Source organism: Castor canadensis, chromosome 12, assembly GCF_047511655.1.
Source record: "Castor canadensis chromosome 12, mCasCan1.hap1v2, whole genome shotgun sequence".
Lineage (NCBI taxonomy): Eukaryota > Metazoa > Chordata > Mammalia > Rodentia > Castoridae > Castor > Castor canadensis.
The window spans coordinates 122,600,680-122,627,096 of NC_133397.1; the positions used below are offsets into that span (position 1 = coordinate 122,600,680).

General features: G+C 39.3%; 1 protein-coding gene across 2 annotated transcripts in view; it reads left to right on the forward strand.

The window, feature by feature from the left end:
* Positions 1 to 1,046: 1,046 nt before the first annotated feature.
* The window catches only part of Dph5 (diphthamide biosynthesis 5), a 33,256-nt gene continuing 7,885 nt past the window's right edge, over positions 1,047 to 26,417 (forward strand). The window contains exons 1-4 of one of the 2 annotated variants that reach the window (XM_074050892.1): positions 1,047 to 1,190; positions 12,051 to 12,175; positions 18,292 to 18,400; positions 25,324 to 25,444. In XM_074050892.1, coding sequence (XP_073906993.1) covers positions 1,047 to 1,190; positions 12,051 to 12,175; positions 18,292 to 18,400; positions 25,324 to 25,444 — 499 coding nt within the window. The remainder of the gene's footprint in view (positions 1,191 to 12,050; positions 12,176 to 18,291; positions 18,401 to 25,323; positions 25,445 to 26,417) is intronic. The other variant, XM_020182031.2, reaches the window with a different exon arrangement.

The window sequence follows — 26,417 nt, forward strand, 5'->3', positions numbered from 1 at the left end:
TTCCAAAATAACCAGAGCAAAAAAGCTGGGGGTATGGCTCATGGGGTAGAGCACCTGGCAAGGAAGTACAAGCCCTGAGTTCAAACCCCAGTACGGCCAAAGAGAAAAAGAAAAAAAAAAAAAATGGTGCCTGAAGTGTACGAAATGAGAAGTGCGAAGGGTAGACAGAACCCTTAAAGAAAAGGAAAAAAAAAAAAAAAAGCCGAGGTTTAGGAGAAGTGTTATGCAAGAAGACAGACGGCACCAGAAAAATATGAATAATCCACACTGTGTACCAAGATAAACAATGAAAGCTGAACTGCGAACTTGGACGAGGTCACCAGCGAACTTCGTTTCCGTGGGTACCGGAAGGTCTGGGGTTCCCAACACGGATGGCCAAGGCAGACCTCGGGGGCATTCCGGGATGAGGTCTTGGGACCAACCCGAGGACCCAGTGAGCCACACGGACTCCTCACCTCACCAGCGAGCAGCTGGTTAAACGACGGAGGAATAATCTGCGCCCTCGCGAACCCCGGGGCAAATCAGGGACGTCCCTCCCCCCGCCCCCCTGGCGCGCGTGGGGACCACAGCGCACAGGGCCGGCGAGCTCGAGGGTCACACTTACCCGGGACCGGGAAGGGGGTGCCCGAGCCATGGCTTACGGGGAGCGTGGGCATCCCCGGTTCTCCGCCACAGCCAGAGAGGACGGCCTTGGAGACACTCCCCCGCCCGCGCCGGGAAAGCGGCTCGCTCTTCCGCTCCCGCAGCTAGTCGTAAAGTGCGGTGAAAGCGCCGCGCTTTGCGGCACCGTGGGCGACGCCGGCGGCGTGGGCCCCGGCTCAGCGCGGATTTGCCTCTGGAGGGTAGGCTTCTCTACGGTCCTTTCGGCGGGTGACTGGGCCAAAGTGGTGGGGTTGTTTAAAACGCTCACGCCAGTCCCTACTCAAGAAGCGTGATTTAGGGTTCTCCAGCGTCACTCTTGCCATGTCTCGCTTCATCACCACTGTGGCTGACGTTGCTTTTCTTGTTCAATTGGTCCTGCAGCCTCTGTCCCCCTGAAGTTGGAAATGCTTTACCTCATCGGCTTAGGTCTGGGAGATGCCGAGGACATCACCGTCAAGGGCCTGGAAGTTGTTAGACGCTGCAGTCGAGTGTACCTGGAAGCCTACACGTCAGTCCTGACTGTAGGGAAGGAAGCCCTGGTAGGTGAGGTGAGCAAGGTTCCCCAGCCTCTTGGGAAGAAAACTGTCCATCATCTGATTTCCAGGCAATAAAGCCGAACAGAATTTTTGTTCAAACCCTTCAAAGCATATCTCAGTCCATTAAGGAGCTGAGGAGTACAAAAGAGGAAATCCTACACCAGACAAGTTACTTGGGAAGTGAAGTGGCTTATCCTATTTTATAAGTCTAAGGTGACTTTCTTCAGTATATAAAAAAGCTTAAGTTATTTTACACTCCCTGGGGATTGTTATCAAAATCTCTGATTTCATGAGATAGCTAAGAATTCCTTTCTGAGTTGAGTGGTAATGAGTGAACACAGCATAAAGGAGTTCGTTATGTATTTGAAATTGGAGTTTTGGTTCCAAAAGCCAAACTCCTGGGATTCCACTTAACAGGTCCAGCCACTCGCCCCTATATGCCAAATGAGGAGGCATGGTGAAGGGCAGAGAAAGAAGATTAATTACACACACTGTGGGACAAGGCAAAGTAACTGTTTCAGCCTATCTTCAGAGCCACATTCAAGTTATAGACATGAGCGTTAGCTTTAAAAAAATAGGACAGGGAACAAAAGTATGCATAAACAGTTCCGGTCACAGGTGTGTTCTGGTGGTCAGATTGATCAGGTGTGACTTGGTTGACCATTATCTCAGTCCTTGTTCCTTGAGGGTTCTGGGGAAGTTATCGTTGTCATCACTTGAGAGGGGCAGTCTAGTTTCCAAGAAATAATTTCTCCTGCTCCAGGGTGCAGCCTATTGATATAGGTAATTACCCTCATTTGGAGGGTGGTCTGTCCTGCAAGTCTCTGCTGTTCCTTAGGGGTAGTTTCAGTCCTTCCTCATACAGATGTTATCACTTATTCCTGTCCTTTCTTGATTCCATGGTGGCTGCAGGAGAGAATGGCTCAGAGCAAAGCAAAAACAGATATGAAATGGAGTCACAGATGCCAAGGTTTTTTTTTTTTTTTCTGTTTTTAGTTAATTCATGGGCTTAAGTAAGGAGTCAGTGCTTTTCAGCAAAAGTTGTTTAAGTGCTTCTTTTTTTTTTTTTTTTTGGTTGCACTGGGATTTGAACTCAGGGCCTCATGCTTGCTAGGCAGGCACTCTTACCACTTGAGCTACTCCAACAGCCCTGGGTACCTCTTACATATTCAGAAACCAAGCTGAAAGCTGCCCCCTTTGAAGTATTCCCATAGGGAGTAGTGGTCACCTTTCTGTATGCAACATGTCCAGAGAGAACTCTCCTAGTAGGGCTTATATTCCCACATGTATATGTAGAATGAGCCTGGGAATAAGAAACCAGAGGATTTGTTAGTGTTTTTTCACTTAGCTGGCCTTCAGAAATGTCTCAGTAAATTGTAGAGGGGAAGAGTCAATTTCAGGTTCATTGTCAAACTCCAAATGGAATACAGATTAAAATCACAAGACACCTGGACTTATTATGAGAGAAGGGAATAGGTTTCTAGAATTGTCTTTGTCAAGTCTTCCACACAAAAAAGGAGATCTACAGAATTTCTGGTCTCTGTCCTCTGAGATTCACAACCACAGAGTTCTGAAGGTCTCAGAGTTACTCTGAAATCTTGAAATAATTAAGGACTGTTTCTTGAATTCATCATGCCATGGAATAAAAGTTGTGTTTGATGAGCAGCTTTGATTTGTAGACCCCATTTCTTGGGTTTTCAGTCTTAAGATGAGATCAAAATGTCTAACCTCAAGATGGTGGAAATATTTGTCTCTAGTCAGTAATTAAGGAAAACAAGTGAATTTAAAACCATCTGATGGAGTAGAGACAGATAACAAGTCAGCAGTTTAATAGAATAAGGAGTTAGAGCAGGGCACAGAGGAAAGTTAGGGCATAGTTGGTGTTTTGCCCTGTTATGTGTCCTTGGACAGTTCCTTTTAGTTTTTTACTGTGTAAAATCTCCCTTATGGGTTCTTGGCTTAGTGCCTGGCACAAAAGCATTAGGAAATGTTTGTCACCAATGGGCATTTCCAACTTCTGAAGGTCAGTTTCTTCATTTGTTAAACGGAAATAACCAAATGGAGGGTTACGTGGAGTTCTTTTAAGATGTGAATGTGCCTTGTAAATTTAAAAAATTTTTTGGCATATGTTAGAAAATAATGAGTTCATTATATTTTCATACATGTGTATAATGTAGTTTGATCACACTCACCTCCCCCATTATCTTTTATTGTCTTCTCCCCCCCCCGCCCTCCCCCACCCCACTGGTCCCCTTCCTCTTCCCAAATAGTCCTCCTTTCACTTTCATGTCCTTTTTAAAAAATCTAGATTCCAGGGCAGGCGCTGGTGGTTAACATCTATAATCCCAGCTACTCAGGAGGCAGAGATCAGGAGGATCGTGGTTTGAAGCCAGTCTGGGCAAATAGTTCGTGAGATCCTAACTCGGAAAAAAACTATCACAATAAAGGCCTGGAGGAATGGCTCAAGGTGTAGACCCTGAGTTCACTCCAGTACCACACATACACACACATACACACAAATCTGGATTCTACATATGTGAGAAAACGTGAAATTTTGTCTTTCTGAGTCTGGCTTACTTCGCTTTAACGTGATGTTCTCCAGTTCTGTGTGTTTTCCTGCAAAGGACATGATTGTTTTATAAAAAAAAAAATCATTGTGTTTACCCATTGATGGACACCTAGGCTAATTCAATCATGGCTGTTGTGACTAGTGCTTTGCAATAAAAATGAGTATGCAGGCAACTCTGTCGTATGCTGACTTTGATTTTTCAGGTATATACCCAAGATTGGTATTGTTGGATCATTTGGTAGTTCCATTTTTAGTTTTTGATGAACCTCCTTAATGATTTCCAGAGTGGTTGCACTAATTTACATTCCCACCAACAGTGTATAAGTGTTCCTTATTCCCCACATCCTCACCAGCATTTGTTGCTTTTTTTTTTTTTAAATGATAGCCATTCTGACTGGGGTAATGTGGAAATGTAGTGTTTTTTTGGGGGGGGAGGTTATGGGAGGCTGGGGATTGAACCTGGGACCTCATGTTAACTACATCCCCCATCCCTTTTTTTGTTATTAATTGTCAGTTTGCTTTGTTTTGTTTTTGAGATAAAGTCTTGCTAACTTTACCTGGACTAACCTGGAGCTTGGGATCCTCCTGCCTATACCTCCCACTTAATGTCATTTTGATATCTGTTTCTCTGATAACCACAAGTGTTGAACACTTTTTCATGTTATTGGCCATTTGCACTTCTTTTTGAAAACTATCCATTCAGTGCATTTGCCTATTTATCTATTGATTGATTGATTGATTGATTTTGTTGGGACTGGGGTTTGAACTCAGGGCTTTGTGCTTGCAAATCAGGTGCTGTACTGAGCCACTTCTGTAGTCCCTTTTCCTCTGGTTATAATGGAGATGGGGGGTCTCATGAACTATTTGCCCAGCTGGCCTGGAACTCAATCCTCCCAAGTAGCTAGGATTATAGGCATGAGCCACCAGTGCTTGGTGCATTTGCTCAGTTATTGATTAGAATATTTTATTCTCTTGATGGTTAATTTTTTTGAGTTCTTTATATATTCTGCGTATTTTATCCCTTGTCTGATAAACAGTTGGCAAACATTGACTCTCATTCTGTAATCTGTCTTTTCCCTATGGTAATTGTTTCTTTTGTTGTGCAGAAGCTTTGTAGTTGATGCAATTCAGTTTGTCACATTCTTGCTATTATTTCCTGAGCAATGGAGTCCTGTTTAGAAAGTCACAACCCATTCCTGTATCGTGAAGTGTTTTCCCTGTTTTCAAAGATTCAGGTCTTATGTTAAGGTCTTGATCCGTTTTTGTACAGGGTGAGGCATAGGAATCTAATGTACACATGGGTATCCAGTTTTCCCAGCACCATTTGTTAAAGAGGCTGCCTTTTTCCAACGTATCTTTTGACCCCAATGTTGAAAATCAAATGGTTATAGTTGTGTGTGTCTATTTCTGGATATTCTGTTCTATTCCATTGGTCTGTGTGTTGTTTTTGGGCCAGTACCATGCTGGTTTTGTTACTGTGGCTCTAGCATAATTTGAAATCAAGGTATTATGATACTTACAGCATTGCTTTTTTTGGTCAGGATTGCTTTGGCTATTCTGGATCTTTTGTGCTTCCATATAGATTTTTTAGGATTATTTTTTTCTAATTATGTGGAGAATGTCATTGGAATTTTGGTTGGGATTGCAACTGTACTTTGCTGTCAATAATATAGCCATTTTTACAGTTTTCTACTGATCATTAACAGGGGAAATCTTTCCATCTTCTAGTGTCTTTTTCAATTTCTTTCTTCAGTGTTTTATAGTTTTTGTTGTAGAGACTGTTTACCTCCTTAGTTAAGTTTATTCCTAGGCATCATATTTTTGAGGCTATTGTCAGTGGGTTTTTCTGATTTCTCTCTCAGCATGTTCCTCACTGGTATTAGAAAATCTACTGAATTTTGTGTGTTGGTATTGTACTTTGCTGGAAAGTATTTATCAGACCTATGAGTTTTCTGGTAGCTTATTTAGGGACTTTTTATGTAAAGGATCATATCATCTGCAAATAGGGTAATTCGACTTCTTTTTTTCCTATTGTGTCCCTTTTATTGTTTTTCCTCTTGCCTTATGTCATTCCTTGACGTATCTCATTCCTGATTTTGCAGGAAATACTTTCAGTTTTGTCCCAGTTGGTATAATGTTGGCTATAGGTTTGTCATATATAGCTGTAAAGTATGATTTTCTCTTGTTAGTTTCTTCAGGGATTTTATCATGAAGGGATGTTGTTTTGTCAAAGGTCTTTTCTGCATCTATTGAAATTATCGTGATTTTTTTCATTATTGTACTTACGTGCTATATTAGGTTTATTGATTTATATATGCTGAACCATCTTTGCATTCCTGCAGTGAAGCCATTTGGTCATGGTGTTAAATCTTTTTAGCGTGATGTTGAACTCAGTTTGCAAGTATTTTATTGAGGGTTTTTGCCTCCATGTTTATTAGGAAATTGGTCTGTGGTTGTCTTTTGTTGTGTTCTTACCTGGTTTTGATATTAGGCTAATACTGACTTCATAGAATGAGTTTAGACCTGTTCCATCCCTTTCTATTTCATGGAATAATTTGAGGAGCATTGGTATTAGTTCCTATTGAAAATGTTGGTAGAACTTGGCACTGATATGTCTGGATGTGGGCTTTTCTTTGTTGGAGATTCTTTATTAGTCCTTTAATATATTCATTATAGGTGGGTATGGGTTGTTTAAATCCTCTAGGTTCAATTTTGTTATGTCATATGTATCCAGGAATTTATACATTTCTGCTGGATTTTCCAGTTTATTGGAATTAAGTTTTTAAAATGTTTCCAAATGATCCCTGGATTTCAGAGGTGTCTGTTGTGATGTCCCTTTTCTTGTTGCTCATTTTATAATTTGGGTCTTCTATCTCTTTTGGTTAGTTTAGCTAAGAGTTTGTCAATCTTTTTCTTTTCAAAGAACCAACTCTTTGTTTTATTGATCCTCACATTCTTCTTTTTATCTCCATTTCGTTAATTTCTACTATGATTTCTACTACTTAGTTCTGCCTGTTAATTTTGAGTTTGTTTTTTTCTTGTTTTTCTAAGACCTGGAGAGCCATCATCATTTTTTAAAGAGCCCTGTGAATTTTTAATGTAGCCACCTGTATCTATAAACTTCTGTCTTTGTACTTACTGCCTTTGTCATGTACCAAAGGTTCTGGTAAACTTTTTCATTTTCATTTGATTCTAGAATTTAAAAAAAAATTCCCTCAATTTCTTTAATGATCCACTGATTATTCAAACATGTGTTGTTTAATCTCCATGTGTTTTGTATTGATTATGCAGTTTCTCTTGCTATGTATTTCTGTTTTTTCTACATTATGATCTGATAAAATGTAAGAAATTATTTCAGGTATTTTTGGATTTATTAAGACTTTTGGTCTGGAGGCATGGCTGAACTGGTAGAGTGCCAGCCTGACAAGCATAAGCACCACATAAATTTTTTTTTTAAAAGACTTGCTTTATGTCCTAAAATGTAATCTATTTTGATAAAAGTTCCATGGACTGTTGAGAAGCATGTAAATTCAGCAGCTGTTTTATAGAATGTTGTCTGTTAAGTCCGTTTGTTCTGCTGTAAAGGTCCCTTATTGATTTTTTTGTCTGAATTATCTATTGATGTGAGGATGTAGGGTTTTGAAGCCACTCACTAGTATAGTATCTGAACCTTTCAGTCCCTTTATGTCCAGAAGTGTTTGTTTTATGAAATTTGACACACCAGTGTTTGGTACATACTTACTTATTTTGAGGCACTGGGATTTGAACTCAGGGCCTTATGCTTGCTAGGCAGGCACTGTTACAGCTTGAGCCACTCTGGCAGCCCTGGTACATATGTATTTATGATTTGTTCTATCGTCTTGATGGAGTGTTCCCTTTGACCTTCTTTTATCCTTTCTGACTAATTTTGGCTTGAGGTTGGCTTTGTCAGCTATGAGTATATTGTCTTCCATCCTTTCATTTTTCTGTCTGTGTGTGTCTTTGCCCGTGAGGTCAGTTTCATGCAACAGCATTGAAATGTTAAAACTGTTTACATTTAGGGTGATTATGGAGAAGTATGTACTAGTTTATCCCTTCTCCATTTTAGAGGTTTGCTGTTTATGAATTTAATAATGTTTGCTTCTTCCCTAATTCTCATGTCTGTCTGCTCTTCTACTGAGATCAGTCTTTTCTTCTTTCATGAGCACCTTGCTGAATCACATCCCTTGCCTTAAGTGAATCATTTCTGGGCTAAAGTAAGGTATGAATAAATTCATGCTTTATATTGCCCAGTAAAATTTCAGAGTCCCTTTCTCTTCAACTGCCTTCTTCCTTCTCTTCATTCCTGGTTTCTTATTAAAACAAATATTAGAAATTATTGACACATGCTTACATTCCTATATGAGATCTGGCCTCACTATACATAGCTGTTTCACAGTGAAAAAATGGAAAATTCAATTTTCTGCAATGAACGTGTGCTTTTGTTTGTCAATAGTCAAACAATATGTAAGGCACATGTGGATTTTGCTAAAGAAATCTGAAATTTGTCTGCTTCTACATTGAAAGTTGTTGTTTTCAAATTGCCAAGCAAGCAGTATTACTTATATATTCTGTACTAAAATGTAATTAATCTAGAGAGAGTAAATCTAAGTATGTAGTCTAGTTTTGATATATGCAACATGAATTTCTTTGGGTACTTTCTGTGGTAAATCATGATCTTGTATGCCTGTTTGGTAGAATGCATCTGTGTGCATTATGCAGAGATGCATAAGGGATGGTGTTTGTTCACAAGTGGCTCATGCTTCATCTGCATTATTCCCAGGAAAACTTAAATAATAATGGAAAATTTAAGTAACAATCCATAACAGTAGTTGAAGGAATAAATTGTCAGGTTATAAACATATAAAAGAATTGAGATGTTCTTATCTAAACTGATACTCTTGCTTTCACCAACCAAGTGGTAGAAGCTGTCCTCTGTGAAATAATGACTAGTTATAACTATTGAAGTACATGTGTGAGAGAAGATCTCATCAGGATGTGGTGATCAGGAGATGCAATGGTCAGGTAGAACCTGAGCACTTTAAAGTAGTGAGACCCAGGCTCAGTGACTGTGTGCTCGTCTAGCATGTCTGAGACTCCAACTTTGAAAAAATAAAAATAAAACAGTGAGTGCCAAACTTTTTGGGCTCTCTTAAGTAGAAATTAAATGGTTAACTGGGCACCAGTGGCTCACACCTGTAATCCTAGCCACTCAGGAGGCAGAGATCAGGAGGATTGTGGTTCAAGGCCAGCCTGGGTAAATAGTTCGTGAGACCCTAACTCGCCTTGAAAATACCCATCACAAAATTGGGCTTGTGGAGTGGCTCAAGGAGTTCAAACCCCAGTACTGCCAAAAAAAAAAAAAAAAAAGAGAGAAGAAAAGAAATGTTAATATTGTTTGCCACTGCAGGGTAGATGGAGGAAGTTTCTCACAGCCAGAGGAGACTAACTGGAGCCCCACTTGCAAGCAACATAGTCACTAACCTTCTCCTAGTTATACCCCATTCATAACAAATATAGGTTTCTCCAACCAGCACTGTGCCTGTGACCTTGAGCAGCCAGTTCGTTCCTGTGCTCTGTTTCTTGTCTGTACAATGGGAATTAAAATGGTGCCCAGCTCCGACTGAGGTAAAGATTAAATGAATCCAGATGCAGTTTTTAAAGCAGCTCCTAATCAGGATTCTTAGTGTAAGTATATTAGTACAAATATTGTTATTATAGATAAGACTTGTTAAAGGGAAGAGAAAGAGCTTTCTCCCCTGAAGGAAAGCTATTCGTGAGCAAAAGCATGGAGGAGGAAAGCACAACATTTGCTTTATTTGTTGTTGTGCTTTACTGAAACAACTTTTATATCTGTTCCCTGTCTTCTCTTCCTGACTTACATCATCTGAATACCAGCTCCCTTATTACCTTGTTGTCTTCCTGACCAACTGCTTTGGATTAAGACCCAGAAAACAGGAGAAAGGACAGGAAAGAACTTCACATTTAGAAAAATGAGGTCCTGAATTATTGTTGCTTTACATATGCCCTTAAATCTGAGTCTGTCTTCCCTACAATCTTAGAAAGTGACTTGGAAGAAGAGGCCCTTTTCCTATTCAGTGTTACTCCATCTAGATGTGTTTTTATAAACCTTGCATCAAGTATCCTTTTGTTCATCCTTCTCTCTTCCTGAGCATTCAGCATTCTTAAAAGTCTCCTTTTAAACCTCTTTTCTCCATTCTTATTATTTATCTAATCCAAAGCTTAGATGAAAAAGTACACCTGCATTATCTTTACTTCCATTCGTGTCTCTTACCTATGGGCCAACTTCCATTTTTGAGAAATACTTTTCTATTTTTGAACACTTCTTTCTGAGCTGAGACTCTGGAGGCTAGTTATGAATTCTTACCTGGGTTACCTCTCAATGCAGTTGACCACCCTTCTATGTCTTTCTTAGTTTTACTCCTGTGTTTCCATTTTCCTCAGTCCCCTTTGAAAGATCCTTATTTCTGTTCTTTAAATGTTGCTATTTTTAAAAGATTTTGTTCTCTTATTTACTTCTACCTACTACTTTGAGCCTCTGTTCTAGTTGTTGATTAGGTAATCCATTACATGGTTTGAAATTCAAAAAGTATTGATACATGAATACATCAAAAGATTTCTGTTTTATTTCCTCTTCTTGGAGGCAATCACTAGTAATTTATTACATATCCTTCCAGAAATACCCTGTCCTAAATAATTACTGCCTATTTAAAGCAAGACCAAATTTTGACTTTTACCTTCATTTTCATGAATGCAGATGATTAAGGCTCATATTGTACAAAAATTGGTTCTCAGTCCCTGGAAAATACATAATCCAAATTAATTTTTTTTCACTTTTGGTGGTTCTGGAGGTTGAACCCAGGGCCTCAAGCTTGGTGAGCAAGTGTTCTATCACTTGAGCCACTCCCTAGCTATTTTTGCTTTAGTTTTTTTTCAGGTAGGACCTTAATGATTTTGCCTGGGGTCCAACCTCAGACCACAATCTTTCCACATACTGCCTCCATTGTAGCTGGGATCACAGGTGTGAGCTGTCATGCCTGGCTCATTGATTGAAATGGGGTTTTGTTTGCTTTTTGCCTGAGTGGCCTCAAACCATGTTCCTGGTCTTCACTGCCTTAGTAGCTGGGGCCATTCAGAGATGAAGTGGCCTCTCTACCTCTGCCTCCCAAGTAGCTGGGATGACAGGCAAGCACCACAATGCCTGGCTTATTGATTGAGATACGATCTTGCTAACTTTTTGCTTGAGCTGGTCTCAAACTGTGTTTCTCAGTCTACCTCCTTCCTGAGTATTGGGGTTATAGGCATGAGCCAACACACCTGACCTCTTTTTTACATTTGAGAAATAGATTTTAGTTAAGTATTAGTAAATAATGATCAGAGTTAGAACTATCGCATTTATCTTTGGATGTTTAATCATTTGTTCATTTGCTCATTTGTTTGACAAATGTTACTGGGTGCTGGATGTTCTCCCACTACAAAAGTCCTTACAAATTTTAAGAACTCAAACTTCTCCATATGTAAGAAGCAGTGTTATTTATCTGTGCATGCACTTTCACCTCATTTGAATCGGATTAATGTTCTTGCACAATGGCCTTAACTGGTGCCACATGAACACTAGCTCACCAGCTCGCTCTCCAGTGTTGGTTCTCTAGAGTTGAGCTCCAGAAGACTTATTCACAAAGCAGTTTGTTGGAAACTTCCTGTATATTTAGAATTTAGAATTCTGCCTTCTTAGCTGGAACAAGGGAATACAACTTAAGTTTGTATTATGTAGGAATGCTCACTGGTTTTAAAAACAACTAAATCACACTTTTCTGTTATTTCTTATTGATGTTGCTTTTTATTTTAGCCAAGGTACCATGGATTTTCCCATAGGAAATTTAAGGAAACCTGAACTACCATGTATGTTAATCACTATTGTTTAATATATTCTGTATTAATCATGCTTCTGAAGTAGAGCTCATACATGCATATTTTCTGTTCATCCTATAATGTTCTGCCTTGTCTGTTAGAGCCAAATTTAGAGGTATCAGATGTTAAGAGGTGGGCCTCCTCTTGGGATATTAAGATAGCCCCAAAGACAGAGTTTAATTGCAACATGATATAGAGTGCTGGCTCGCTGATGAGTTGTATTCAATGATCTGTGTTTGAATGATTGCCAAGATTTGCAACAGCTCCAAACAAAGATTGTTTTTTGATGTGGGTGTGAGTGTGTAAATGGTCACCTGCTGTCTCTTATTTTGATATTGAACTTGAATCTGTAGGAAGAGTTTTATGGAAGAAAATTAATTCTTGCTGATAGAGAAGAAGTGGAACAAGAAGCAGATAATATTTTAAAGGATGCTGATATCAGTGACGTTGCATTCCTTGTGGTTGGCGACCCATTTGGGTAAGTCAAAGAAGACATTTTGTGTTAGTTATGTATTTATTTAGTTATAGCTAAATTTATTTTAGTTAGTTATATATATCAATAATAATTATTCTGTTACATTTAAAACTTCCCTTCCAGGTCCTGATAAGTTACTCTGTCTACCTAAACTCTATCTAAAATTTCATAGTTTATGTCAGGTGAGATGACACACACCTGTAATCCCACCACTCAGGAGAGTGAGGGAGGAGAATCAAAAGTTCACGGCCAGTCTGGGCTACATAATAGTGAATTCAAAACCATCATGGGCTGCATAAGTGGGACCCTGTCTCAAAATGAGAAAAACAAGTAAATAAAGATTTCATAGTTTAAAGTTTCATTGTCTTTGATGAAGAAAATCTCTTTCCTAAAGATATCATAAGTATCACTACATTACCTAGTGTCAGTTCTAGAGTCTATTTCTTTGATTCTGTCAGTTCTTTTTGGAAGATCATGTCAGACATCGATGCTCTAACTATTGTATCGTTATTAAATAGCATCTGCCATTTGCTACAGATAATTGCAAGCATCCTTGACTTCCTTTGTTCTAGGCTTTTTTCCTTTTTTAATCATCTAAGATTTGGCAATGCTGCTGTCACTTCACTTGCCTTGAACTTATCATTTATCAGGCCTCTGATTTCAATTTCTTATATCCATTGGGAGCTCTGTTCTTTTTCATTATGAAGAAAATGGGCTTCTCCTTGTCTAGCCAAGCATCATCAATCTCTAGTGTCAGCCACACAGCAGAGTTCTTTGTTTGCAGCTGATCACCCAAGATTTATGTCACAGATTTAAAGAACATAAGGACAATTAAATCAAGATGAGCCCACCATCAAGGATGTTTCTCAAAACAATAGAGTTATGTGTGCATGTGTCTGTCACAAAGAAAGTAATTTATGTCAATATGAAGAGCCAGAGAGCCTGTATCATTATTAAACTTAATTGCAGGTAACTAGATGATATCACACATTTTAAAACATTTAATGTGGTTCAGCCTCTGACATTGTTTTCTGTAAACTTAAGAATTCCTTAAAATTAGTATTACCTATCTTTTTTGTTGTTGTTGTTTTCTTTTTGTCTTTAATGTTTTGGTTGTACTAGGGTTGAACTCAGGGCCTTGTATTTGCTTTACTGCTTGAGCCACAGCCACACCTCCAGCCCTCCCCGACCTTTTTTTTAGTAATAGGATAGTAAAATAAAATAAAGTAAATGAAAAATCCTAGTTAGAAAGTATATTCTAACTTGTAGGATTTTTCTCATCACACTGACTTCTGCATGAAACCTGTTTCTACAGGGTTTCCCCCACCAAACCTCCCAACTTGATGGTTCTAAAATCCTTACAGTCACCCAGCTGAGCAGTTTCAGAGTCATCTCTGACTTTCTTGGGGTCCAGTCACTGACAGTGTCTGTCACACAATAGGGATGCTACTCAAAGAGAGGCTTGCTCACTGGTGCCAGCCCTCAAGCTTACTGGTCCATGATGAGGTAAATGTGTATCAACAGCACACATTTTAGAGACTTTGTAGCCATTTAAAAAAGTAATTTTTACAGCAGTTAAACCCAATAATAAAAATTGGGACTTATTCTTTCTATTATTTCATCTCATATTTTATTTTTCTAATAGTTTATTTTTGTTGCATTTTACAAAACTATTGTTCTGTGACAATTTGGAACCTAAAAACGGTATTGCAGTGCTATTGTTTGAGAAGCACTGCTATTGGCTTTCATCTTCCAAAGCTTTCCATATCCTTTATTCCTTTCACTCTGGCTGCCACTATTCTGCCTAATCTAGCCTCATACACTCTGTACCTTTGCCTAGTCCATACAAACTCTTGACTTTGACCCATACTGTGGCAAAATTCATCTTTGTAAAACCACAGTTTGGTAACCTCATCTGGGCTCACAAATGAGAATTGTATTGTATTGTATTGTATCAAAGGCTGCACTCATTCCAACCCACTCATGTCATCATGCTTCCTCACCTTCACACCTTAGTGCCAGGTGCTTCCTTCACCTCTAATGTCCTATGACCTTTCTCTGTCAGGGGCCTGCTCAAGTCGAAAATACGGCTCTCCATACTATATTCCCTTATTTCTCCAACCTGAAATTACACATTTAAGCTGTGACATGTATCATTTATTCTTGTATTAGTTACTTTTTTCTTCTTTTTTTGAAACAGGGTCTTGCTATATAGCTCAACTAGCCTGGAACTGCCTGTGTAGCACAGGCTGGCCTGGAACTTGTAATCTTCCCATCTCAGTCTCCTAGGTGTTGGGATTATAGGTGTGAACAACCACACATGGTGTATTAGTTACTTTTGCATAACTGTGACCAAAATACCTAAGAGAACAACCGAAGGAAGGGAAAGGAGAGGAATACAGAGGAGAGGAGGACAGGAGAAAGGAGAGGAAACCCCCAGGAACAGGTTACTCTCAAGGCCCAGCTCTGATAACCTAATTCCTCCAGCGAGGTCCCATCTTACATTTTCAGAACTTCCTGAAATAGTACCAACAGCTGAGGACATACATACAATAATACTAGTTTTCATATAGCACTTCCCAACATTTCTAAATAACTCTCTATATTTACTAATCCTGTAGATTTTTAGGCTATCCTTCACATTCTTATCTCCTTACCTTCCTTCCAATACTTGATATATAGTTGGTACTAATTAATTACTAATTAAATATTTAGGTTCTTAAAATTTTTTTTTTTAATTTGGTGGTCCTGGAGGTTGAACTCAGGACCTCATGCTCACCCAATAGACGCTCTACCAGTGGAGCCACACTCCCAGTGCCTCTTATTTTTGCCTGGTCCATGATCCTCCTGTTTACACTTCCTGTGCAGCTGGGATGACAGGCTTGATTGAGATGGGGTTTTGCTTGCTTTTTCCTTAGGCTGGCCTTGAACCCTGATCCTACTGATCTCTGTCTTCTAAGTAGCTGGGATTACAGCATAAGTCACTGGTGTCTGGCTGACGTTGGGGGTATTTTGTGTAGGGCCAACAAAGAAAGAAAGACCAGGCATATCTCAAACTGACATTTATCCATTCAACCAAATACTTTTTGTACAAATATCTGTGACAGGAAGTCCTGCATCGTGGATGATAAGACTTCGGCTTACTGTTTGCATGTGTGTGGCAGGGCTAACAGTAATCAAAGAAAAAGAAATAGGTGTTGAGTTTTGGTAGGCCTGTAAAGGAGAAAAAGAATAGTAGAAGGAGCCTTCCTCATATACACTCATGGAAAAGCCCTTCTATGGAGGTGATATTTAAGCAAGTGTCAGAAGGATGAAGAGGAAAAGGAGGAGGTTAGAATATTCTAAACTGAGGAAACAGGATGGCTGTGTTCAGTGGACAGAAAGGCCAGCATGGCTGGAGCATAGTGAGTAAAGGAAAAAGGAGCATGAGAAAGTGTCACACAGGTAGGCAGGAGCCAGGTCACGTAGGCCTGAGAGGGGCTTGGAATTTGAAATGACGTGGTAAACCTTTGGAGGATTTTAAGCAAGAAAAAAAGTCACAGTCTGATATATGTGATTAAGCATCACTTTAAATGATTGTGATGGATGGATTTTAGGGAGGCAAGAGTGTCTGGGAGAAGACAGGAAATGATAGTATAGAAAATATTTAGAAGGAAGAGTGCCAGCATGCATGTGGTAGGAGAGGAAAAGGAAAGGACAATAGTGTTATAACCGAGTAATTGGTTGATGGTGACACTTGTTGAAATGATGAAAAATGGTAGAGAATTGAGGGAAATAAGAATTGGTTCTGGAGGGCCAGGCATTGGTGGTGTATGTCTACAGTCCTAGCTACTCAGAAGACAGAGACAGATCAAGGCCAGCCCAGGCAAAGTTAGCAGGAGAACCTATCTGAAAAATAAACTAAATGCAAAAGGACTGGGTGGGGAGGGGGGGCGGCACACGGCTCACGTGGTATAGCACTTGCCTAGGTAGCAGAAGACTGAGTTCATAAACTTGTATGACTCTTGTCATACAAGAGTCATACAATAATAATTCTCCCAATAGGTTTGCAAGATCAAAAGATAAAAAATTGTGGCCACAGACATTTTCAAGCACATAAAACCTGTTGTCAAATTATTTTTCAAAAGAATATTACCGATTTATATTCCTTGCAGTAGTTCATGAGAACATAATTTTCACCATGTTATTGGAAACCTTAGTAAATTTGCAGACAGCAGGCACATCTCTGTCAAATGTTGGTTCTGTATCTGCAACTAATGTTACAAATTCTAAAACTAACTCCCAAGTCGAGTACATTTAACTTGTCCCCTTTTGATACTTTTTAAAAAGTGATTTAATTCATTAAACCATTTTTGGCTCTTTTCTTTTGAAATTACCTTCAAAACAATTCAAAACACATTATTAAGACAAATTTTCTTCACTGTTTCTGAGCATGTGGCTCAATGTACATATCCAGAAATGCTTGATTTGTGTGTGTAGGTCTCATCATTTCAAATGAATTTGTGATAGAGATGTAATTTTTAACCAGTGTTTCTTTTCATCTATTTAAATAACACTCCAGTAAAACTGTTTAAATTAAAAAGAAAAATCTTAACCAAATAACAAATTCACTTTTCCTTGTTCTTAATGTTAAATAGTGAGATTCTGTTCAAGTTAATGTTAAAAACATTCTTTACAACTGCCATTCATGTTAATTTGAAAAGCTTACTCTAAATCAAATTAATGATTATTTTCAAACTAGTTTTTTATTTCTTCTGTGTGATTAACAATAGGCTTCCCTGGTGGGTATTTGCTAATCTGTGTCTGACTGCCTCTTGGGGTATAAGCTCTTGATCTTCCTGCTTGGTATGCATTGACCAGTTGACAGGCTCTGCTTGTTTGTAAGTAGCTTCTCAAACATGCTAATGTTGCTTTCCCCAGTAGGGCTTGGCATATTTGTCAAGACAGAAAAAAGCTCTCAGTAATACTGTTCTAAATTGATGTGGGGCTACTTTTCACAGTGTTCAATTTATATTTACATATATTCTCTCTCTACCCCAACCTACCCAATTACAGTCCTGAGATTTATCTCACAGAAGGAAAGGGAGCAGGCAGAGCATGAATACATGCATATACATATACATATACTTACCCATATACATATACTAATTATACACAGTAACCAGGCTCACAACAGTTGCAAATAGAGTGTCTGACAGACAGCTGTAAACTCTGAGCAGAATTCTTTCAGACAGAATTCGAATACAAAGACTGAAAGACTGGCAGGCCATGAAAATGTTCTGTTCTACCTGTGGCTCAAAATGCAGAAACAGAACCTTCCAAGTAGAGCAGAAATAATGAATTGGGCCTACTTGTGTCATGATTTGAAACTCTGAAGCATTATTTTTAAGAATTTAAAGGATACCACTCATTCGTGGAAGGTAAAAAGTTGGTCTCAGAGAAGTAGAGGTTAGAGTAGTTGTTTCCAGAGCCTGGGAAAGGTGTGAAAGAAGAGGGTGGAGAGAATGGAGGGTGGATGCTAAATGGGCATGGGGTGCGGTAGGATAGCAGGAGCTCCTTCTGATGTTCTCCAGCACAGTGAGATAACTGTGGTTGACCACAATCAACTCAATAGTTCAAAACAGCTAGTAGAGAGGACTTTGAATGTTCTCAACACAAAGAGCAAAGAAATAAGGTCAAAAATAGACCACTTACCTAATCTGATCATTATACATGATATGCACATATTAAAAGGCTACATTATATTCCATAGTAGATACAAATAAAACTTTTAAAAATGAGTTTAAGGAGGTCCTGAGACTGAAGGGTTTTAAGAATTGCTGCTCAAGAGCCAAATCGCTGAGGTTATTATATACCACCAATGTCTTCTGCAGATATTAACAGGACAAGGACCAATAAACTTGTCTTTTTTCAGTAGCTGCAGGTGTTTGTAGTTGCAATTCCACCTTGTGAAGGACTCAGGCAAGGTTACTCTGTTGCTAAAAAGTCCAGATAAAAGCAGAATTTGAGGAAAAGCAGTTGACTCTTTGATTGACTTGAACTCCTAAAATGAGTTAATGGACTGGCTTTCCTTTTGAGAAATTCAGTGTTCTTTAATTCAACCTGATTTCTCACTACAGGGCTACAACACACAGTGATCTTATACTGAGAGCAACAAAACTGGGAGTCCCTTACCGAGTTATTCACAATGCTTCCATAATGAATGCTGTAGGCTGCTGTGGATTACAGGTAATGCTACAAAGCACATTGTTTTTATTTATTTATTTATTTATTTATTTATTTATTTATTTATTTATTTGCAGTACTGGGGCTTGAACTCAGGACCTTCACTTTGAGCCATTCCTCCAGCTCTTTTTGTGTTAGGTTATTTTTGAGATAGGGTCTCTCAAATTATTCGCCCAGGCTGGCTTCGAACTGCGATCTTCCTGATCTCTGCTGGAATGACTGGCACACCACCACACCTAACTTTTATTGGTTGAGATGCAGTTCTTTGAACTTTTTTCCTGGGCTGACCTCTAACTATGAGATCCTCCAGATCTCTGCCTCCTGAGCAGTTAAGATTGTAGGTATGAGCCACCTCACCCACCCTTTCCTAGATTCTTGAGTAAGTGAATGCTCCCCTAAAATCTCATATTTTCTCATGAAGAGTTACTAGTCCTGACATAGAAGTTCAGTATATGTATGTTAAAGTGAAAGAAGCCAGACACGGGATCACATTTCATACGATTCTGTTCACTTGAAATGTCCCTCAAAGGCAGAGACAGGAAGTGTGCAGTGGCTGCCGGCTGGGCTGTGCAGAGATCAACTGAACATAGACGTCCCAGGGTCTTAGCACGTGATGATAATGGTCCAAGACTAGGTATGGTGTTGGCTGGCGACAGCTCAGTAAACTTACTAAAAATTACTGAATTGTATATTTGAAGTGGGTGAACGTTATGATCGCTAAATTACAATGCAATATAATGGTTAAAAAGTGAATTAAAGAAGTTTGCTAGATGGGCAAGAGGATAAGACACTGCAGCAGAGAAAGATACAGTTAAAGGAGCGAATCATGGGAGCACGTCCTAGACTGGGAAGCGGAAAAACTGCTGTGTTTTCTAACTTTTGGCAAAAATCACCGTGACCAAGATTATGTTAGCCATTCAAATTTTTCATTGAGTCAATTTTAGGATTTTTCACAATTAAAATATTAGTTGTTCTGGAACAATCTGGTCCCAGTGTATTAGAACACTCTGCAAGTGCAATGAGACCACACAACAGAGGCAGCCAGATCCAGGGCCTAGAGTGCAGTTTATTGGGGGACTTAGTGATGAAGTGTGGGTGTGGGTGCCCATTAAGAGCCAGTGGATCCCTTCAATTTGGGTAAGAAAATGGACTTATGAGGTAGTCAAAAAGTGACTTTATCCATGCTAGAATGTACCTTGTTTGTCTCAGGTTAATCTTACAGAGTCAAGCACATTCTTGGTGCCAGAGTCTGCTCATAACTCCCCCATACCATCCTCTAATGGTCTTGTCTGTTTATAACATGGTGGGAAACGATGCAGGGAAACCAGCCCGGTTCCTCACAGGTCGTCATGGTGGCTACCACTCAAGATGGCCGCAGTCATGCATGCTGAGCACATACGTCAGCTTAAACGCATATACTTCAAAATCATGTGGCTTCAGAGTCCTAAGTGACAGTGTTTTGTACATTTTTCTAATGAAAGAAAAGTCCGTTTATTTGTCCAAAACTAGGACAGTGGCAAGGTGACTGTGTTTGAATTCTTTTCTCCCCCCCTTTTGCAGTGTTGGGGGTTGAATCTAGATCCAGGACCTCACATATCCTAAGCAAGCGCTCTACTCCTGAGCCACATCCCCGCCAGCCCTGCTCAACCACTTCAAGTTTAAATGTCTGCAGAAACATTTAGCAGCTTAGTCATGCAGAATTGGAATTATTTCCATTTCATATTAGAACCATGAAAACATAATAATTCTCAATAGTGAATAGCTTGCGTACTCACAGAAAATTAGGAAAATACCTTAATTGTGAAGAAGAAAGTAGAAAGTATCTACACTTACTGTTTTGGTGTATTTTCTTTCCGTCTTTTTCATCAAAGTTTTATATGTGAACTACTTGGCCCTATAGGCTAAACAAAGATAAGCATTGCAAATTCTGAATTACTTCTTTGAGGTGCATTTACCTATCTTCATTTTCTTTCTTTCTTGGGGGTGGGTGGGTGGTGCTAAGGACTGAACCCAGGGCCTTGTGCATCCTAACTAAGCATGCTCTTTTCCACTAAGCTACACACAAGCCTCTGTCACCTTTGTGTGATGGAATGTACTAATTCTGTTGCAGATTTAGTGCTAAGGTACTTTTGAGACATTTTAGAGGATGAATCAATGAATCAACTTAATGAAAACACATAGCAGTGATTTCTGGATAAAAACTGTGTTGTCAGTTATAGCTGCCTCTGGCAGAGGATTGTAGACTTTTCTCATCATTGCAGAATGCTTCCGCTTTCTCCTGCTACTGCAAGAGTGACCTTGAGGATTGCCACATGTTCCTTCATTTATGAAATACACATCTGCTCTGGAAAAAAATGTATATTACTTTTAAAAAGTAACAACTAATTTCCTTCGTTTTTCTTTTTATACCTCAACATTCATTGTGATAGTCAGCCATTCCTGTTTGTTTTCAAAAGCATTATTTGGTTTCATTGTTGACAGGGGCTAATGTAGAAATGATGAAATCTGTCCTAGCACAGAGTACACTCAATTCAACAGTAAGGCTGTCAGAATGCTACGTGGCTCTGTAACCTAGAAGAACTCTTCTAAGCTCTTTTCTTTGAGTTATATAGTAATTATTTTTGAGTACTTGCTAAATCACTGATATTAAATTTTTCCCCTTTCCTTTCCATTTCCACTTATTACTGTTTCTAATTATAGTTTATTCATTCTGATTTTCTGAAACAGGGTCTTTGCTTTCTAGCTCAGGCTGTCCTTGTACTCATGATCATTTTTCCTTAGTCTCCCAAGTGCTGGGATTATACCTGTATGCCACCAGCCCATCTGTAATCATTATTTCAACAGCACCTTATCACCATTCTTTTCCACTTCATAATTTTGTCGTTAAATTACATCTCTGATGGTACCATTCTCTACTCACACAGTTCTGGTAAAAATGCATCCTGGACAGAATATTCAGCTTCGTGTATGTGTATGTGTTTTTACCATATTATAAATTCTTTCATTTACTCAATTCATTTCATCACAGTGCCATAGAGCCCGTTTGCAACAAATATTTCCTAAGTTAAATGGATTATTTATTCCCCCCATCAGGTCTAGTCTTTGGAATTCTTTAAATTGTGATTTTTTTCATTTAAGTAATAAATGGCTCCTCATTCATATGTGAGAATATAAACCCTATGGTTTTTCTGTTTGCATAGTCACAGTCAAAGTTGACATACCTCATTGGTAGTCAGCAAAAGTCACTGTGACACTGGTGTTAAGCCAAGTTCATGTGGGGAGAAAAGCAACAACAAAACAACTCCAAGATTGGCATTCTGTGTAAAAGAGAAAACTAGTCACTCTTGATTGTGTGGTTTTGTGGTGTACATCTTGACAATTCTGCTGACTCTCCTCTCCTGCAGTCTTCACAGATTTCACTGACTTAAGATGTCTATACTTATGAGATACACGTGGAGCCTAATAGATTTCTTTTAGCAAGTTCAAATTTTTAATTTTTTCAAATACGTAACAGATTTCTTAACATATTTTTAAATGAAAAACCACAGAAAATGTGTTTGTTAGTAAAATACAAAATAAACGAAGCATTGAAGACTAATTATAAAGTGAGTTTTACAAAGCATCTGTACTTCTGAAAGGAAGGAGATATTGGTGGCAGTAAGATGAGTTAGACTGGCACGGTCGTTCAGGAAAGTGTTATCAAGGGCCCAAAGCAAGATTGGGAAAGAAATGGGTAGTAAGCTAGGCAGCTGGAACCAACAGGACCTGGCTCTTGGTGATTTGTCAGGAATTAGAAACCTGGAGGCAGGTTGGGTGTGATTGCTTGGTGACCTCCCGTTACTGAGCTCACACTCTCGTTCTCTCGCATGCTCAATGTCTCCTGTGTCCTTCCAGGTCCGTCTCCTATCCTGTCTCTTCAGAAGTTGCTACCAGCTATCAGTGGGGGTGGTGCTGAACTCTCATAATATTTGATAATTATTGCTTTCTGCCTAATACTTCCTGTGCATCTTCTCACTCTAACGAGATAGTACCAGACACATGATTTGGTTTGGAGTTGAGGGCTTTTTTGTTTTAGTGTTTTTGTTTTCTTTTTTCTTAACAGATAACATAATCCAATGTCAAGTTAGATAAGCTGCTTTCTCTGTATTACTCCAGGTTAAAGTTAAAAATTGTTTCTTGGAAAACAGCTGATTTTGTAGTCTTTAAATTTAGATTTAACACAATAATGCTTTGGGGAAAAAAGTCACAGTAGAAAAGCTCGCATTATAAGACAGCTTGTATTTAGGCTTCTGCAACCTCAGTTCTCGTCACTATGTGATTTCGCTGCACTTTCTTTTTATAGCTTACTGGTAAGTCCTTTGGTTGTGACACACAGAGTACTGGTCCTTCTGTTCTTTGAGGTACTGACATCTAAATGGTGAGACTGTTTGCATAACGTTCCAGGATTCAGTGAAGAAGTTTGCACTGGAGCCACAGGAGTGGTTGCTGTTTATAAATCTGGGTTCTAGAAGGCAGTGCTTATGTGAGGTTTTCTTTTTCAAAGACGCTTTTACACAGAATGCTTCATTTAGTGTTTCTATGTGACCAGCATCTCAATTCTCCTTTAAAGGGCTTGTTACTTTCTTTTTGAATGAAGAACTTAATTATTTGCTTCTAATTATGTTTCTATGTCTCTTAAAATATTTTAAACCTGCTCAAAATATTTGTTATAATTGCATATATAATTTTCTCTAATAGTTTTCCTACAAAATTTTTTATGAAATATTAATATTTCAAAAATTTGATCAGAGAATTGAAAACTGTTTTAGGATGTATTATAGTTGAACTTGTCAGAATTAAATCATAAGTGTAGATTCAAATAATTTGGTGATTTTTGAGCTCATTCCAAAAAGGGAAGCAGTTGAATCCCATCCGGGCATAGCATCTCAGAACATCTTCCTGGCAGCAGTGAAGTGTCACTGTCGCATCACCAAATCCCTCATCGTTTACGGAGCCCTTGCAATGTGCAAGGCACTACTAGGCCCTCAGCATACCCTGGCTTCTTTAGAGTTAAGTTACTATCTCCTCAGGATCAGGGGCCCGACAGAAAGAGCCAGGGCCACACTTGCCCAGCCGTCCTGCTGCATGAGGAACCTGCATGTTCCATGAGGCCCTGACATCTGTTTTGCTTGCCCATTAAGCCTATGTCTAGCATGATGCCTGCCACATAGTAGGTGATCTATATCAAATAATTTTGGGTAAATTTGCCTCTCCTAGGATAATAAGAGTAACCATTCCTCAGTAGAGCTAGGGTGGTGAATCTTGTATCAAAACTCAAAATATTTTTTTCATAGAGAAATGTTGTTACACAGGGTGGGAAGATACATGATTGAACACTGGAGTTACATGGGTTGGGGGTGCTGTACACTGCTCACTGATAGGACTGCTATTGGCTGGCCTGGCTTCCCAGAGAGAATGCCTTGTTTAGACAGTTTTCACTTGGGTGTTGGGAATAAAGCCTTTAATAGGGAAGTTGGAGGCTACAGCCTGCGAAGAGCACAATGAAATTTCCATTTAGAGCTCAGAGCCACCATTATGAGTATTGGGTATACTTTTTAAGACCCCAAGACATAAAATGTGAGAAGTGTTGAACTGCTATGGAGAAGTAGGGATGGAGGACCCTGAGTTACCCCTTCTCCTGTTTCCTTCCTATCTGCTTCCCTGGCCCTTCTTGAAGCAGTCTCTGAAGCTGATCTCAGAAGCCTTAGACTATGGGGAGAAGAAGGTCACCAATCCCTGCTTTGAAGGCTTAGAAAAGTTAAGTGTCTTCCTGAAGTCACCAGCTATTTCGGGCACACAGTTAAATTTGTAACAGAGGACTAGATGTGATTTTCAGTGTCTAGTGCTTTGCAGATCTGTTATAAATTGTCTCAGACACTGTTTCAGTTGAAGGGTTGAAGAACTAAATCTTTACATAACAACTTCATACACTGTATTTGAAAATAAATCTTTGTACGCTGCCTAGACAAAAACTGATGTTAGCATATCAGTTTGCCATTTGAATAAATTTTTAATGCTAACTGACCCTCATAGCCCTGGGGGTTTATCAGTGTTCCTTCATCAGAGATAGAGACTGAGAGTGATGTGACACAGTTCTCAAGTTGCAGAGCTTGAATCAAAAGTAGATTTCCTAAGCATAAGATCTGGAACTGGATTCCCTCAAGTAGACTGGTGCAGCCATGCTGGGTCAGGGAAGCAAGCATGTTGTGTGCGCCATGGTGAGGTGGGTGGGGTACTTGGGCGCAAGGAGGAGGCAATGGAAAGGCCCTCATCCCTGGCCTTGAAGGGAGGGAACAAGTAGAGTCTTGCTAAGTAAGGGGGTGTGGGTTTTGAGCAGTGACTGGAGTGAGAATGTGGTTTGTGAATTTTATTGAGATAATATGTTGGGAAGGAACATTCCTACAGACCTAAGTCTGAGTATTTCTTCTTCATTACTGACCAGCTATGTGACCTTAGCCAGGTCAGTTGCTCTTTCTGAGTCTTGGTGGTCTCATCTATAAGGGTGCTGAAAGGTCTTTTTTTTTTTCCTTCTGAATTCTCTGTATTTTTAGTGGCTACAGAGCTAAATTATGAATTGCTTCCATGTAGCTGCACTGAATGCAGAACCTCTACAGGCTTACTTTTGAAAGAGGCATGAGAAAGACATTGGCTACTGTGAACCAAAGAGAACTTCTGTCACCTTTATGTGTGTGTGTGTGTGTGTGTGTGTGTGTGTGTGTGTGTGTGTGTGTGTGAAAGAGAGAGAGCAAGAGAGAGATGGATTTCATCCCTGAGTCATCTTAAGTCTGGTTCTCAGATTTTATTTTGGCTATAAAGGGATTAAATTCTCTATCAAAGAAATAGTAGTGAATTGCCCCATGATTAATTCATGTTTTTATTCTTTCTAGTTGTATAAATTTGGAGAGACAGTTTCTATTGTTTTTTGGACGGACACGTGGAAACCAGAAAGCTTCTTTGACAAAGTGAAGAAAAACAGACAAAATGGCATGCACACATTGTGCTTACTAGGTGAGAGTTTGGGAGTTTCCTTAATGTCACAATATGGAGTTGTCAGGTGGTTATTTTGATTTTGTGTTAAGGTGAAGACTGTTTCATGGGTAACTAGCTAGAGGTAAGAACGACACAGTCTAGACGTTCTCTACGCCTAGTAGAGAGCTCCCAGCCTGGCGGCTCCAATGCCACGTGGGTATTCCCATGTACATGATGAGTTCATGCTGTCCCCCTCATGACCTCAGATCTTCTCCAGTGGTCCGTATTTTACCCAGCTGTCCAAGGGCTTCTTCTTGTCAATTTACTACAACTTAGGAGACTTGCACCAAGCTTTTATTCTCACTCTGAGCCAGTCTGCATCTTCCTAGGGTATTCTCTAAATACTGTGATATCAGTGCTCTCAGTGTCACAGAACGATTACATCTCAAAGAGACCCTGGAAGCATCTTAGTGAAACATGCTTTACAGATGAAGTTGAAGCTCATTGAGTAGCTTCCCCAGTGGAAGAACTGGTAGAATTCAGAAAACCTATTATTCATTGCTCCTTTTACTCTCCTGTCCTGCCCAAATTTTATTTCCTACTGGTGTGGAAAAAGCTAGGATTGCTGTCTTTGTATAGCAAGATAATGGTACGGAGTTTCAGAAGGAAGTAGGCTTTGTATTCTACCAGAGGCCCTGCAACTGTACTGATTCACGTTTGTTAGTCAATCTCTATTCTAATACCACGTATGTAGAAAGAAATACGGGAGTTAGAGTTTTACCATTTAACTGCTGAAGAGACCCCAGCTCAGCGGTGTCTTTGATAACTCTGAAATGATACTTAGAGTTGAATCAGAAGATAAAATTCCAGTGTTTCTGCTTACTAGCTAGAGAGTAACCTTTGTCTTTCTATTTGTCAAATAGGAATAAGCATTCCTGCCTCATGGGGTTATTTATTTAGATCAGTGACTCTCAAACTCTTTGTGGTTAAAGGACCAGAGTTGGGATTTAAA